This window comes from Epinephelus lanceolatus, chromosome 12 (assembly GCF_041903045.1).
Source record: "Epinephelus lanceolatus isolate andai-2023 chromosome 12, ASM4190304v1, whole genome shotgun sequence".
NCBI classification, from domain to species: domain Eukaryota; kingdom Metazoa; phylum Chordata; class Actinopteri; order Perciformes; family Serranidae; genus Epinephelus; species Epinephelus lanceolatus.
The window spans coordinates 18,091,568-18,108,942 of NC_135745.1; the positions used below are offsets into that span (position 1 = coordinate 18,091,568).

At 39.5% G+C, this 17,375-nt stretch overlaps 1 protein-coding gene across 1 annotated transcript; it reads left to right on the forward strand.

The window, feature by feature from the left end:
* The first annotated feature begins 1,516 nt into the window (after positions 1 to 1,516).
* Positions 1,517 to 15,691, forward strand: sec62 (SEC62 homolog, preprotein translocation factor). The gene is made up of 8 exons (XM_033651165.2): positions 1,517 to 1,606; positions 6,968 to 7,076; positions 8,948 to 9,053; positions 9,841 to 10,054; positions 10,939 to 11,034; positions 12,342 to 12,402; positions 12,537 to 12,656; positions 13,940 to 15,691. Exons 1-8 carry the CDS (start codon positions 1,571 to 1,573, stop codon positions 14,470 to 14,472), a joined length of 1,275 nt encoding a protein of 424 aa, XP_033507056.1. The 5' UTR covers positions 1,517 to 1,570; the 3' UTR covers positions 14,473 to 15,691.
* Positions 15,692 to 17,375: the final 1,684 nt, after the last annotated feature.

Consider the following 17,375-nt stretch of genomic DNA (forward strand, 5'->3'; position numbering starts at 1 on the left):
GATATCAGAGAAGATCTTGGTGCATTGACACAGATATACCAAAAGCTTAAAGTAGTATTTTTTACAAAAGCAGCTTTTATACAATAAATCCCAGAATCACGTATAGTCACAGCATCAGACCATGACGAGACAAAACTATGATGTGTAACACTTGGTCCAGACTCTTTACCATCCACAAGCTCCTTATTTCCCAGTGGCAGCTGGTGGTGAGGATTGCAGAGTACAACCAGGTAAAACTTCTCCCAGTTAGCGTTCCTTTATTGTTCTTTGCTCGGGAGGATTTTACGTGGAGCCGATTTATCTGCAGAGGTCTCTTCCTCTCCGAAACAAACAGACCAGGTGTTTAAAACCAGTGAAAACACTGAATAAAGCAGATTCAAGTTACAAATCAGTGTTTCTCCAACGCTGTTTAGCATGTCAGAAATGGGCTGCTAACCCAGCAACTGCTAATATGTGCTCACCTATTTCCTCAGATAATTCAATGTGTGTTCACCATATTCCTGATCCAGATGTTCAGGAGGTTTTTGCTGTAAGCCGAATTTTCCACAGAGGTCTCTTCTTCTCCAAAACAAACGGACTGATGATTGCAAACCGGTAAAATCACTGAATTAAGCAGTTTCAAGTTACAAATCAATGTTTCTCCGACACTGTTTGGCATGTCAAAGAGGGACCGCTAGCCCAGCATCTGCTAATGTGTGCTCACCATTTTACCCAGATGCCCTCAGATTCAGATGTTCAGGAGGTTTTTACCATGAGCCAACAAAAATATGATTCCACAAAGGAAAACAAATTTACTGTATTATTTTCCACTTCTGCTAATATATCCCCCTACATCCTACACACTGGACCTATAAAATATCAACCCAAGACATGGCAAAATTTTAATCCAATCCAATCTCACTGTATGGCAATAATTTGTGAGGAAGTCTGCTGCCTGGACTGCTGCTGCAATCATGTTTTCCCATCTCTCCAGCTGTTTATGCTTCATGAGAGCTCTCTAAATCTGCCTTTTTCTTCAGTGAGAACATTTTTATGGCCCAAATGCTGTCTGTGCTGCTCTGAGAGGTGCAGAAGCAGGGCTTTTTGTGTTATTAATGACAAACACTGAGCCTTGAGAGTTGGATATGCTGTGGCCAGGGTCTCTCACTGTTCTGAGTGTGTCTGAACATGTTTGTCTCTGTGTGTACCTGTGTGTGCTTCTATAAGAGGGCTCTGCTTCCTGCCTTTGCTTCAAATAGCAGAAAACGGTAATGGTCACGTATAGTACAAGTACCTCAAAAAAAGGCTTCAGTACATGAGTAAATGTTCTTAGCTATTTTCAACCACTGCTTATGAATATATTGTAAATAAAATTCAAAGGTAATAATATGGATATATGCATAATAATACAAATTATGCTACAAAACAGCAACAAAAAGACACTAAGTCCACACTGTTTGTTTAACTGTCTCAGTTATGAATGAAATTATCGTTTGCTTTTTTTAACCGTTAATCACTTGGTCTCGCGATACTACACGCTCCATACGCGTGCGCAGCCCCGCGCACGTCAGAGTAGCTGAGTTGGAGGATCATGGCGGAGCGCAGGAGGCACAAGAAGCGGATCCAGGTAACACCTCTCAATTCATAGAAATTACCGCCCGTGCAAGCTCAGAGGCAGCGAGTAAAAACCGTGTGCGGGTTTACGACCTGTTGCGGGTTGTTCGCTAACGGCAGCATCCTCGTGGGGAGCCGTTAACCGGCGGCAGATGAAGCTAGATGTTAGCTAACGGTAGTTAGCATTAGCTGGCTAGCGAAAACAAATGTTAGTATTTGTGTTTTAATGACACGTTTCAGAGGTAGTTATTATTTGCATTGCCTGTAGCACTCACGCTGATATACATATATGACTGGTGCTGTTACACTTTGTACTGAGCCGTCTCCATAGTCCACCATCTTTATTTTGATAGAACTGGCTGTAAACGTTTTTCTGGCTAAGCTGCGTCAGCTCTAACCAGACGTGTTTACACAACGTGAGGCAATCTGCGGGAATTTTAATTAATGAGTCAACAAATTACATTATAATGTAACTTACTGTGCAGGTTGCAGCAAATTAGTGTGGTAAATGGAGCGCTATAAAGACTAAAGCATTGATGTCTGTTGAAGCAACAGTTTACAGAGTGGCTACAGGTCAGTCAACTTAGACATGACTCCTGAGCATGTTAAAGTAAGTATCAGGAGTTAGATTTTTGAATTTTAAGCCTTAATTAAACCATGACACATTTATGTTTGTAACACCGAAGCCAGCCACCGGGGAAGAGCACCTCAAGGGGACATGAACAGGCTCCTATTTCAGTTGTCCATTGACGAATATGCATAAAATCTAAATTAGCAAGAACTTTATTTGAAGTCAGTTCAATTATTGTCAGACGATTAATGCTAGACATGAGCTGTGACCCAGATTCATACTTTATACTAGTTCTGATCAGGTTTGGGTTTGTTGTGTGATAAATCTGGCAAGGGGACAAAATAAAGAATACTCAAATATGTCAGTATTTATAGTGGAAAAAACAAGGTAGTGGATAGAAGGAAGGCAGCTCACGGTTGGTAATAATAGGACCAATTAAACTGTACACCGAGCTGCCACAGCATTAAAACCACTGACAGATGAAGTGAATAACATTGATCATCTCCTTACAATGCAACATTTTGCTGGGAAACCTTGGGCTCTGGCATTCATGTGGATGCCATCTGACACATTCCACCCCCCAGAACAGAACACTGTTGCAGACGCAGTAACCCCCTCATGGCAACAGCACTCGCTGATGGCAATGGCCCCCCCAGCAGGATAAAGCGTCATGCCACACCGCAAAAATTGTTTGGGAATGGTCCGAGGAATGTAACAACAAGCTCAAGGCATCATCCTGGCCTCCAAACTCCCCATATCCCAATCCATTTGATCATCTGTGGGTCATGCTGGTACCACATCTCACAACCCACAGGACTCAATGGATCTGCGGCCAGACACCACAAGACACCTCTCAGAGGTCTTGTGTCCATGCCTTGACGGGTCAGAGCCAAGGCCAATCCAAGGAGTCCCCACTGTGGACTGGGGAGTACCTCTTTGATACCAGCATGCCCCACATGGTCCACACACAAATGCTCGATTGGATTGGAACTTTGGAGGCCAGGTTGACATCTTGAGCTATTTGTCACGTCCTCTTAGGCCACTCCTGAATAGTTTTTGTAGTGTGTCATGGTGCATTGTCCTGCTGGGGAGGCACTGCCATCGGGAAGTGCTGTTGCCATGAGGGGACATACTTAGTTTGCAACTGCAATGATGTTTGGCTGGAAGGAACGTGTCAAGTGGCATCCACATAAATGCCAGAACTCAAGGTTTCCTGCAGAACATTGCATTCTAACGAGATGATCAATTTTAATCACTTCAAACCCCAGTGGTTTTATTGTTTCAGCTATGTTGATTTTATACTAGTTCTAACCATACTAGAAGGGATTACTAAAGTACGTACATACAGCTAGTAAGTAGTGTGATAAATGGGACACAGCAGTAATATCCTACAAAGCAGTGGGATAAACTAAGCTGAGCTGTTTTTACTCCATGTGCTATAATTGTAGATTAATGATAGTGTTGTATTCGCCTAATGCAAGGCATTGGGCCGACACTTGCATATAAAATATAGTTCTCTTGTGCATTTAAGCTCAGCTGCATAACAACACATACTATGAGTGGTCCACAGTTTAAGAGGCCTGTTCGTCACCAACATCATCAGTCTGCATAACACAGTTACCTGTTTGTTTTTTTAGCTCAGTTTCTCTTGATTACTAAAAAACATTTGATTGTGCTCTACCTTACACCAAATATGGGCTGTATTGGATTTGTAGTCAGGAAATGTCACTTGGATAAATATTTAGTTACCGATTTATGGAGTACATCTAGCTGAAACTAATGCTCTCTAATTCAGCAGCCCTGCAATAAATCCTACATTCATGGTGTTTCAGTTTCTGTTAAAGCAGCTTTAGAAATGTTTATATAAATGAAGACTAAACATTAGCCTCTAATGCGTTACACATCTCAGTCTAACAGTTTAACAGCACAAAAAAACTACGGTCTCCAAAAGTAACATTTTAACTCTCATGAAGGCAGGATTTGTTACATTATACAGTTGTAGCTAGGTGTACCTAATGTACCACCGACTGGGTGTAGTACTCTTGCCCATCCCAGTTCAGCTGCATGACAAACACATGCTGTTTATCTCATTTATAAGCATACCTGAAACCAAAAGAAGGTATCACCAACCTCACCACTCTACATTACACACAGCTTTACTTTATTTTTGAAATACCTCTTGTTTGTGCTTTACATCACAGCATTCAAGGATTGACATGAAGCCAAGACGATTATTTCAATGTGCACTTGGTTCACTTCGATAGCTAATGCTGTCTAATTCACCAGGCTTGTAATAATTAAATCCTACATCCGTGTAGGTTGTAACATTCAGTTCTGAGTGATTTTTATCTACTGTGATATAATTGAAGAGGTAGACTAGATTTAAGAAACACTTCTCAGTATAATGCATATGGTTCAACAGCAGCCCCACAAACTACATCTTACAAAATGATTATAAAGGTGAATTAAAACCTCCCTGAAAAAGCTGCAACTTCATAACCTTCATGTAGGTAGGACTTACTACAGGACTGTTGCATTAGTTTGAGGTGGGTGTTCCCTAATAAACCACCCATCTAAGTGTAAGTCTCTGCATCTTCAAGTTTAGTTGCATAACAACACATACTGTTATCTCTTTATGTCTTTAAAGAGGCTCCCTAAGATCACCACACTACATTACACAACAGTTATCTCCTTTTACGACATGATTCCTCTGAAGTATTCATCTGCTGTTTACCACTGTGTCTTACAGTATTCAAGTGCTGAAATGAGATGCATTTCTAGCCAAAACTGTTACTTGGATATCGACTTAAAGGACCGGTGCTTTGGACTTGGTGTGCAGTAGTAACACATCCTCACATACTATGGCTGTTAGAGCAGAGCAGCTAATCCTCATGTGATCATGCCAGGTAGATCATATAGACGGTGAAAGGGGGCTTTCCATTTACTGGTCTCATGTAACTGAGCAGTGTGACTGATACCTGTTTCTTTAAACAAAGGCTTGTTTGATGGCCTAGTCTTCCTCATGTTGCTGGCCAGAGCCAGCTGGACTGGATAAAGCAGCACTGACTCTCATTGTGCTGATGCTCTCATTCCCTGCGTGTTGGCATGTGGTTTAGTGCTGCAGGCGGGCAGACAGTGCAGATGTTGTGAGGAGGGAGGAAGAGTTTGGTCACTCTGTTATTGCTACAGATGAACATTTACAGTTTATGACACTGGGTGTATAAAGTAGACAAAGTTTACCTGACTCTGGAGGTGGAGACACTGTCTGCATAGTGGAGGCTTTTACTGAGTCACTCAGATTTCAGCAGTATTTGAACCACATTTGGTTAGATAGATATGATCACAAAATGAAACTTAAAAGTTTTTTGCTAAATAGATTGTTTTCTGTAGATTGGCCAGAGAGTAAATTTCCACAGCCACAGATGTCAACAACCCTACAGATATATCTGCTTTGTTCTTTTTGTGATGGACAGTATGTTTATGTTTATTTTAAGAATCCCCATTAGCTGAATGCTTTGGCAATCAGCTAGTCTTCCTGGGGTCCAAAAATAGTAAAAAAAAAAAAAAAAGTAAAATATTCATGATTGATCCTACAAATGTAGTATGGATGTGGTCAGATAACTTTTAGACTTTTTATACTGATTGATTCCTGATTTTATTTGGCTGTTTTGGACATTGCTGGAAATCAATGAGAAGGACTGGGTTTATGGTAATATTATCTTAAATGTAATGTTACGCTTTTGAAAAACCTACATTTATCAGGCATTTAATTCACTGCAAAACCGACACTTTAATCAAGTTATATTAAATCTCAGTTTTCTAGTTTTGACAAATATTCACATAATTGTATAAATGTAGCAATTTAAAATCAGTTGCTTTAGATTAAATCACCCACAACACCTGCTTTCACATCACAAGAGTTGACCTCAATAAAAGGCACACTTACAAAGTGCACTGCAGTGCAGAAACCCTGATACAGATACTTCTTTTTTAGGGCTACATATGATATGCAAAATAAAGACATTGCTATGATTTTGACAGATATTGTGCTTGCAATGTGAGTCACGATTTTATTGAAATATAAAAATTATGATACTGTGATATTTACTAGGGTCTGTACCAAACAAGCATGTTCCCTCATGTCTAAGAATATGATTTTATTGGTCAGGGCATCTCTGTAGCACAATGCTTTATACATAATGTTATGTTGTGGCACAATTTACCCTAATCGAAAAATTGTGGCTCCTACAGTTTGGACATTGCACTTGGCCATATTGCAATTGCGATAATAATTTGATTAATCATGTGGCTGTTTTCTTTACATTAAGCTTGTTGAGCAAGACTTGACTTAATACTCAATTTTTAATATAGCCATAGTTTTTTGTGTTTTTGGTGTTGTGTTGACGTGACCCTACAGTATAATCCGGTGTGCAGTAACAATAATAATAGTACTGCAGATCAATAGTACCAGTATTTTTTGCAGGGTTATAGCATTATGTTGACAGATGTTGGGCATTTCAACAGGTGTTGCTACATCATAATAAATAGTCCTAATGTTCTTGATACTGATAAATGTAATGTCAGGCTTTTTTTAATACATGAATATGAGTTTATTATTTTTCCTTACTTGTGTTGACTCATGCTGGATATGTTTGCCCTGTCCTAGATGTAGCTGTAAAATTTGCTATTGGTTCTCTCTCTCTGTAGTTCAATGCTAGATTATAGTAGAGCATCACTGCCTGACTGTGATGTTGTTTTTCTGTGTGAATATTTATGTGTGTGTTTGTCTGGCTTGCCCTGCAGGAGGTGAGTGAGCCCACCAAGGAGGAGAAGGCGGTGGCCAAGTACCTCAGATTCAACTGCCCCACCAAGTCTACCAACATGATGGGCCACCGAGTCGACTATTTTATTGGTTAGTGCTCAGCTGTGGGATGTTAGGCAAGAGGCGAAACACACAACACCTTGCCACATGGGGTGGAGTGTGAACCAAGAGATCAAACCCTCCCCTGTGTTTGTTTTCAGACACACAACCAGTTGCGTTTACTGAACAGAGATTCAGCTGCATTTGATTTTGTCACAGTAAATAAAAACCTTTTGTAGTGTTGGGTCGAACTGTGCCACATTACTGAGGAGTTGCCAAATTCTTAAACAAATGTTTCCACTGCAGTCTCATTTACCGACCTGATCCTCCCACACAGTATGTATAATGGTGTTGTTCTGTGGCATGATGTTGGGAAATGCTGTTTGCTCAGTAGTTGTGGGTAGACTAAGTAGTGACTGCTGAGGCCGCTTATTGCTCTCATCACCATCACATGACCTTACAGTTGCTTACCTTTGCTGTGGACAGCTGTCTACAGTCTGACAGTACTGACCACGGTCTGTATCTGGACCCAGCCCAGGCCTCATGTTATGAATGCAACACGTTATGAAGTGTCTCTGTTTTAAATTATTTTTCACTTGATCAATAAATTATTAGTGAGTTTGAATATACAGTGTAGCTGGAGATCATTCACAGTGATCCTGTCCCCAGATGATTGTGGGTTTAATTTCCATATCGTTGACATTGCTGTCATGGCAACGTCAGCTGCTGGAGAGATCTGTGTGTTGCTACTGCCAAGTTCAAGCATTAACATTACTCCAAAGACTTTGCTATCAGCTCTTTTTAATCGCAGATACAGAGTATGTTTCAGTTTCTCCAGCACACAATTTCTAAAACTAGTCTAGATGTAGTTGTAAGAATATGTCTGAGTCAGATATAGTAACTGTCCGGGTCGTGTCTGCCTCAGTTTTAGTTAATTGCAATGACAAGTAGAGTCAGTTGGTGACAAGTAACACTTTGTCACCACAGAGGTGAAGATATTATAGTCTAATTTTACAGAGAAAGGAAAAGTTGACCATGAAAACAAAGTATTCAGAGAGGAGTGAGCGGACAAATGTGCATTTATTTTGTTTCTCCCACTAGATTTAAATGTATTTTGGCCATCTTGACTGTCTTGAACTTGAATGTATGTTACTTAAAAGGTGTAATTGGGTTGATGAAATGTTATTTTGTAATCACCAATCATTCCAAAACTTCTAACCTTGAATAAAAATCAGATGCAGACCTTTGAGTAATAAGTGTGAGACTCCCTGTGTAGCCATTATTCAGTTTGTTAGTACCATCACTGTCAGGTGAAGGGATAAGTACACATTCCTAAAGTGGCTGTGAGCAATATTTTTGTAATAAGAATGTAGCAAATTAAACTATAAAAGAGGTGCTAGTCATGAACTCAGTGATTCTGCCGCTCTACTTGGTACTTGGTACCAGCTGGTGAGCACAGCAGAGTGAGCTGCTTAACAGCCAAATATCCCTCCAGGTGGATAGAACCCTAAATGAATGATTATGTCGCTCTGTGACTGCTGGATGTTTAAATAAGCAGCTGTTTGCTCAATAGTTAGCAGTATCATCGTATAAGGTGATGATGTGTCAACGTTGTGTTCACAGTTTGGTTCTACTGCTCCAAAAGTTGCAAAAATCAACTATCATATGTTTTAAAGTTAAAAAGAAGGAAATTTTAAATGTCACTCCAGTTTACATTCCATTCTATTTTTAAATGTATTGGAGTGCAATCAATAAGCTGGGTGCACATTAACCTAGTGAATCTTGATTCAACACAGGCCTCTGCACTGCTGATTAAAAAGTGTAATAACACAGAATACCAGGATCATGGCTGCATGGCATTTTTGACCCAATATCAATCTCTGTTTTTGTAATGTTGTCCATCTCTGTGTCCCCACCTTTAGCCTCCAAGGCAGTGGACTGTCTGCTGGACTCCAAGTGGGCCAAAGCTAAGAAGGGAGAGGAGGCGCTGTTTACCACCAGGGAGTCTGTGTTGGATTACTGCAACAGGTTCGCTGCGTAACACACTTTGCGTAATACAGTTTGCTACACCTCTGATGTTTTAGATAAAAAAACATTTGTCATATGCAGGATTTCATTTTAAAATAAAGTATCTAAGTTTTTTTATTCATACACTTTCAATATGGTGAATGGTATGTAGGATTATTTATACGATCAGTTAATTTTACTGATTGTTTTCTTGATTTATCCAGTAATTTATTGGTCTATGAAATGTTTGAAAACAATGAAAACAGTCTGACGCATTTTGCCAAAACCTAAGGTGATGCCTTCATAGTGTTACATATTCAGTTTACAATCATAGAGGATGACAAACCCCAGCAAGTATCGACGTTTGGAAGTGGGAACTAAGGAGTTTTTGGTGTTATTGCTCAAAAAGAGACTTCAAAAATGTATTATCAAAACAGATGCTGAGCCCTGCAGGCATGAAACTACAATTTAAATAAATTCCTTTCAGTCTTGCTGAGCAACCAACAGATGGGACATGCAAATGCCAGGCTGAAATATTTGCATTTTGAGATAAAATCCTTCACATGACCTTTGAGTCTGTGCACACTGATGTTGATTTAAACTAAAACATTATTTATAATTATTATTCCCACCCGATGACCCCAAAGACATGTTAGTTATCACTGCTCACTGGTCTGTATAGTTAAGCCTTGCCATAATAGCTTATCATAGGGCTTAGGAGGTTATTCACTGAGTGCTGATCCTTTTCTAGAGCACAAACTTCTTGTGTTTATTTGAATAACCAGTTATCCTCCTCTGTCCTCTGTAGACTCCTAAAGAAGCAGTTCTTCCACCGGGCTCTCAAAGTGATGAAGAAAAAACCTGAGAAAGACACCAAGAAGGAGAAAGAAAAGGAAAAAGAGAAGGAGAAAGAGAAGGAGAAGACCAAGGGTGACAGCGGCAAAGAGGAGGAGAAAAAAGGGAAGAAGGAGAAAGAGAAGAAAAAAGAGTCTGAGGTGGCTGAAATCAAGAAAGAGAAGAGCGTACGTTACCCAACACTGTTTCTTTTAATGTTGACTAAACCCCTGAGATTATTGGGATTATTATTATTATCATTACTATTGTTACCTGCCTTTAAAGGATAGTATTGTCACTGTTGGAGGATTTAGTATACATCAGTATATTTTTATTGTTCTGCTTTGACAGTGGGATCTATCTGAACAGGGTAATCGGTGTTGCACAGGTTACAGCCTCCCCCTCACACTGATTTCACTTTTGTATGTTTGTTTAATGACCTGTCAGTTGCCTTGACACTGCGGAGCCTGACAGTAAATGGGTAGATATTAACTTTGCTGTGGACAGATCTTTAGAAATCCTGGAAAGAAGCAGCTCAGTGTGTTCATGGTGTCAGGTCTGGGTCAGTAAAAAGGGAAACTATGATCGAGTGGAAAATTAACCAGTTAGGTTTTTATCGGCCAAATGCCAGTTTGAGTTAATAGTCTGACCGGCCAACTATAACCAGCTGAAATGCTGCATTGATTGCAGACCATCTAATAACATCAACACTCGAAGGAAACGTTTGACAGTTTGGGAAAGCCTGTCATTCTCACACCAATTTTTGTACAGAGTAAATAGAAAACACACAAAGTGTTAGCTTGTGAGCTGGTAGGTGGATTTTGTTTCCTTTCAGACACAGCCAGGCTAGCTGTTACCCCTGTTTCCAGTCTTTGTGCTAAGCTAAGCTAACTTGCTGCTCGCTATAGCTTCATATTTACCGTACAGATATGAGAGTGGTACCAATCTTCTCAACCAATTCTCATCAAGAAAGTGAATAAGCATATAGATCACACTGCAAAAAAAATGATTTGTAAGTCAAGGATAGATTTTATATAAAATATTTGTATTTTTAAATTATATGTTTTCATAGGATGACAGTCCTGGAACCCCCAAGAAGAAGAAAGAGGTGAAGAAGAAGTTTAAACTGGAGCCTCATGAAGATCAGCTTTTTCTAGATGGAAATGAAGTGAGTGTGTGTAGAGGATAAATATACTGTGTATGTACATGTATGTGTGTGTGTGTGTGTGTGTGTGTGTGTGTAGTCCAAAAGTCTGCGACCACTAGGCAAGATTGGTTAGGAATGAAACACCTTTTTTTTTCATTACAAATGCTAATATCAGCTTAACAATTTGAGTGAAAAGTTGAATATTTGAAAAGTTTAGCCTACATGAGTTTCAGTATGTCTTAGCAGTTGGTACGTCCCCCTTTTGCTTTGATGACAGCATGTACTCGAGCTAGCATGGAATCCACAAGTTGGGGCAAAACCTGATGACCTGTGTTATCCCAGCATGACTTGAGAATGCTCCAAAGAGCTTCTTGTGTTGCCACAGGGCTTTCTCAGTGTTCAGGTGCCTCCATGTATGTTCAGTGTGGTGTAGGTCAGGTCACTGTGGAGTTAAGTCCATGACAGTCAGGACTCTGGGAGCTTCTTTGGTCTTCATGGTAAATGGAGTGGACTTGCACTTGTATAGCACCTTTCTTGTCATCTGAACACTCAAAGCATTTTTACCCTACATCTCACATTCATACACAGGTGGTTGAGGCTACCATACAAGGTGCTCATCAGTTAAAGTCATTCATACGCCCAAGTTCACTTCGACATGCAGACTGGAGGAGCTGGGCATCATGGATGACCTGCTCTTCCTCCTGAGCCACAGCCAGTCAACTAATTCTTCCAAAGCATTTTAGATTTCCACATACTACCCCCTCAAAAACTTTTAGTCTAGCCATGATTTGACCCTGAAAATGCTCAGAATAACAATTTGACTTCTGACACTTTGGCTTAGTTCTGATGCCATGTTTCCAATTATCACAGTGCTGCCTGTCAAATAATGATCTGCTGGAAACTTGAGGCACAGATGCATTTATAACCGGTCAACACTGGCTGCAAGTTGAATGAGCCTCAGATGAGGAGGTCAAGTCCACCTGAGTGTCGTCTGAACCCATCTGAACACATGCTTCAATGGAAAGAATACAATGAAATCTGCCCTTTTGTACAGAAGAGTTAAGTTGGTTAGAATTTGGTTAAATTTGGTTGCTCACCTAAAAATGGTGCAGGATCTTACATATTTTTTCTTCATGTAACATGTCATAACGTGTTTCTGAATGTTTGTGCATGTTTCTGCATCCTCAAAGTTTCTAATTATTTGAAGGGTTAATGTGAATATGACAGATTTTAATGTGGTCTTAGAGTTTTTTGTGCTTGTGTGTGTCTAGAGAAATGTTTGTGATCCTGAAATGCTTCTAAACACAAACTGTGTCTCCTTTCTTCAGGTGTATGTGTGGATTTACGATCCTGTTCATTTCAAGACATTTGCCATGGGACTGATACTCGGTGAGTCAGTGGCTGAAAATCATAGATGGAGTTCTTCTGAACAAGAACTGAATGGAGGGCTACTTGTTACTGATTGCAGCTGATTTTTACTTTTTTGTTCTCACACCATCTGTGCGTGTGTGTTTGTCTTTCAGTTATTGCCGTGATAGCAGCCACTCTGTTCCCACTGTGGCCAGCAGAAATGCGTGTAGGAGTTTACTATCTAAGTGTCGCAGCAGGCTGCTTTGTGGCTAGTATATTGCTTCTTGCTGTTGGTAAGTACATGTACTCTAGATTCCTGCACTAAGTTCCTGCATTTGATTAAATGCAAAACAAAATTTGCCCAGTTTTATGCTACACTTACATGAAGTTATACTATTAATCAAAGTAACATTTTAAATATAAATGTCACCCTAGCCATTTGTAATTTGCATAAGGAACAGTTTGAATCCATGCATCAGAAGATGAGCAAATGTGTGTGTGGTTTTCTTAGACATGGGAGATAATGCTTGTCTAATGCAATCCTTCCACTGTGTGTACAGCAAAGGTTTCCAGCTTTTTTCTCTTGTGACACCTTTAATATCCATGTGCGATCCCTTGTCACCAGTTGTGTATTTCTGCTGGTTGTGACTAGTTCAAACAATTAACTTTATCTTGTTTTATTCAAATAGTTTTTGAATCTTAAAGAAGAAAAATAGTTCACAAGAATAAAAAGCAAATATTAAGGGTTTGGTATGTTTCAAAATAAGTTAGTTCATACAAAGTCTCCTCCAAACAATCTAAAAGCGAAAGTGTTTATAGCATGTTTAAAAAAAACTGACGTCATTGAAAGACAGGATTAATGTGATTCATCATTGTAATGAGGATTGGAAAGTCTCTAACCCCCATGACCTCAGTAATAACAACTTAATACCTCTGACAGTGTCAATCAGAACTCAACATTACTGCCTTTGTAAAGATAGGATTAATGGCTGAACTGCTGTATTGGATTGAAATTTTACCGGGGTACCTAATAAAGTGGCCACTGAGTACACAAATGCAATTGTAAAAGTAAAAAAATGTTTTTTAATTGGTACAATGACGTATATTATTATAAAATAAAAAAAACATTTTCACAGGGATGACAAGAATGACAATTTTCATAGCTGTAGGCTTAATTTCATTTTATTAATTGCAATAAAAAGTTGTGAAGAATTATCCTGACTTAAGACAACAGAGCTTTATTTCTACAGCATGTGTCAAAATGAGAGGCATTCAAAGTATGCAAAGAAATGCATCAGAAGGACATTTATAAACACAACCAAAGGACATTAAAATGAATTCACATAGATTTAAAAAGAAAATAGATAAAACAAAGTACAGTTAAACAAAAATAACAAACAAGATACAGGGCTGTAATTAGTTGTAAGTTCCCCAAATTTAATAACAGTGTTGAAGACAAACATTCAGTCACAGGTGAACAGCAGGGGGTTTAACATAGATTTTAATGCCACTAAAGTTAAAGACGTGTGTTTGATATATGTAAATTGATCCCACTGGTTGTTACCTCTCTCTTCAGCCCGCTGCATCCTCTTCCTGATCATCTGGCTGGTGACCGGCGGCCGCCACCACTTCTGGTTCCTCCCCAACTTGACGGCCGACGTCGGTTTCATCGACTCGTTCAGGCCGCTCTACACTCACGAGTACAAAGGACCACGAGCCAGCAGCAAGAAGGGCTCGGACAAGACGGACGAGAAGGACAACGGTGGCAACAAGGCTCAGAAGTCAGACAGCGACGAGAAGTCAGACAGCGAGAAAAAGGACGCCGATGACGAGGAGGAGGAAGAAGAGGAGGAGTGCAAAGAGGCCGAGGAGGGTAAAGAAGCAGAGGGGGAGGGAACGGGGGCGGACCGCCAGTCAGACACAGACAGCGACCGCCGGGAGGACGAAGGTTCGCAGCACAGCAACGGAAACGACTTTGAGATGATCACCAGGGAGGAGCTGGAGCAGCACACAGAGGAGGAGGAAGAAGAGGAGGAGGAAGACGAGGAGACACAAGAGAGGAAAGAAGGGGGCGAGAGTGAGACTAAACCCCAGACTGCTGAAACATAAACTCCTTACAATCCCATCACTTCTTTCTCTCTCTGCCCTTCCCTCCCTTCCTCCTGTGATCCCAGGACCTGCTCGTCCGGCCTCTCTGAGCCTGCTGACACCGAGGAGAGACTCCATCTCTTGTTGTTGAGATCTTCCACTAAACAGTTCCGATAGACCAGTACCGGGATAGACACAACAATGAAAACGTAAACGGCTACAACAATGGGGAAAAAAATTCTAAAAGCAGCCTTATGGTGGATCCTGATTCCTCCCACACAAATGTTATTTATGTTAAAATGAAAACTGCCACCGACATGTTTGCCTGAGGAAGTTGTCAACGTAAAAAATCCATCAGACCAACAACAGACCTGATGGAGGGTTTTCATGTCTTTGTCTGTTTCCTTTCTGTGTTATTTTAACTCAGTATACTTTATTTATGTCCCCTTTTTGGTTACATTTAGATGTTTCGTATGTGCGTTCAAAGCTCGACCTTAGCTACCAGAGAAGAGCTATGGTTTCTTTGCCCCTCCTCTTTTCTTCTTCTGTTGTCGTCTTTGAGCTCCATGTTGTTGGTACAATCACGTTAGCAAGAAAGCCCCCATTCCATCACCTTCTTTCGGTGAGGCAGCTACGGCACGCTTCACGTCCTGTTGAATGGCAGCGAGTCTGATAGCTTTCTCAGGCAGCCCTTAAAGCAAACTGACCTGCTTTGAAACCTGAACCAAGCCGGATGGACCAAATCCTGTAGTTTACTCGAAGGAACCTAAACGTCGACCATGTTGTGGCTGGATGGAGTATTACGAAAGCAGAGTAGCACGGCTCCTTGAGGTACTTGCCATTTTCAGTGAGAAAAAAAAAGTTTTGTTTTTTTAAATGGCTGATGATCATAGTGCAATCCTCCACACAGTCTGAAGTAGTTCATGTTTATAATGTGGGACTCATCTTTAAGAGTGAATGTGAGCAACTGGGACACAGCTGGCATACTTAAGTTTCTTTTTTAAAAAAAGATTGCAGCATTTGTTGTACAACTAAATCTAGATGATATTACGTTCACTGATTAACTGTCTATTTGCAAACAGAACCAGATATAAAGTAAACTCTAGTGCCAAACACGACTAATAATGATGTTATGCATGCTGATTTAATATGGAGAGTTGAGTGTGAGAGCGAGGGGTACTCTTTTGTTAATTTGTGTCAAACTCCTCAAAACCTTTCGCGTCTTTGGGAAAAAAATAAAGATTTAAATAAAAAAAAAGCACAGCACAAAGTTGTTAGTGTAGATATACAAAGATTTTTGGTCTCAATGAAACCGCTTAAAGTTGTTCGCACTAGACTCCCACTCAAACCAGTTCTGTCTGGTCTCGCACAAGCCGTCATGTGTGAAAAAGTGGTGCTGGTCCACTGACCCCACTACAGTTTCATTTCCAGTCAAAGCCTAGTAACTGGCGGCCATGGTCCAAGCTGTTCTTCATATTATCTCCTGGCTAGAAATGTCTTAGATGCTCTTTTTAGTCATAGCGAGGATTATATTTAAGTATAAAAAAATAGAAATGTATCATTTATATATGGATTCTATTGATATATCAAATATATACATACATTAATTACAGTCTAAGAACTATAAAAACTTTTTTTTTTTTCCATTTTTATTTTGTATTAGGAAAGATAATTTTTATTCCACAGACTTTGTAATGTTCATTTTTGTTTTTATACGATCATAAAGAGCGACTCATTATTTAAACTTAACATTTGGGAGAAGAAAACAGCGAGAATTCATTAGATAAATATTTTTCAGTTTTTTTTTTTTTTTTTTTTACATTAGCCGTAACATTGAACATGTGATCTGGTTGGTTTGTTTCCACATCATCACTTCTCTCACTAACAAACGGTCAGTCATTAACTCGATGTTATAAAACCAGTGGCTTGTGTAACACTGTTGGTTCCCACTTAGTCTGACGTGGCAAAAACTCTCCTCACAGTGAAACAATATTTTTAATATATTCCACACAGCTTTCTGTACAGTTATTTGTTTTGCCTAAAATTGAACTCACTTAGACTGTATTTAGTAGTTTGTTCTGTCTCCTGTAATCCCAATGAGGTTTGTAGCTCTTTGACTTTCTAACTCACACCTCCACATTGTTGTTTCTGTTCTAATATATTTGTTTTTTTCTTCCCCAAATGGCCAAAGTGCATCTCTGTGTCCTGAGTTGCCAGTTGCTGTACTCTCAATATTGGCATAACCATTTCACAAAAGAGAAAAAAATAATAATTCTCCCAATTGTTCTTGACTGTTGCACAGTATCGGTCTGTTGTATATTGTAGTATTATTACTCTCTATGCTGCTGCTTCTCATCGCACATTTCTGGGGGAAATAAAAAGTGAAACTGTAAAACATTCATGTTTTATCTCTGGTCAAAAACCGTGTCTTTTGATCACCTGGTTGTCCACATTTGGATCAATATCATTCTGAAGACTGTCTCATGCAATATTGGAGAATAATTTAATGAAACTGGATGTCTGGAAATATATCTATCTTACCATTGCAATAAAAATATAGAAGGCACACATGTACTGTCTTATTTTCCTGTACTGTATCTTTTCTCTTGGCATTGTTGTATGGAGAAAAAAAAGACAGTGCAACAAAACATCTTCCTGTTTTTGTTTACATGGTTTATATATACTATAATCTGAGAGTCTGAGGCTCACAAAGACCATAAACCTTTTGAGCAGTTAGTACTAACCTGCTGCAGGCATTTCATTAATATTAATGAGAGTTGAAAACAGTTAATATTTAATGCAGATCATGTAATTTCTTCAAAAAGTTTCATTAGAGGTATTGATAAATATCTCAAAAAAGTACTTGTACTGTATGTGGAGCTGAAACTAATTGTTTAAGACTTATTTTTTCAGTGAATCGAATT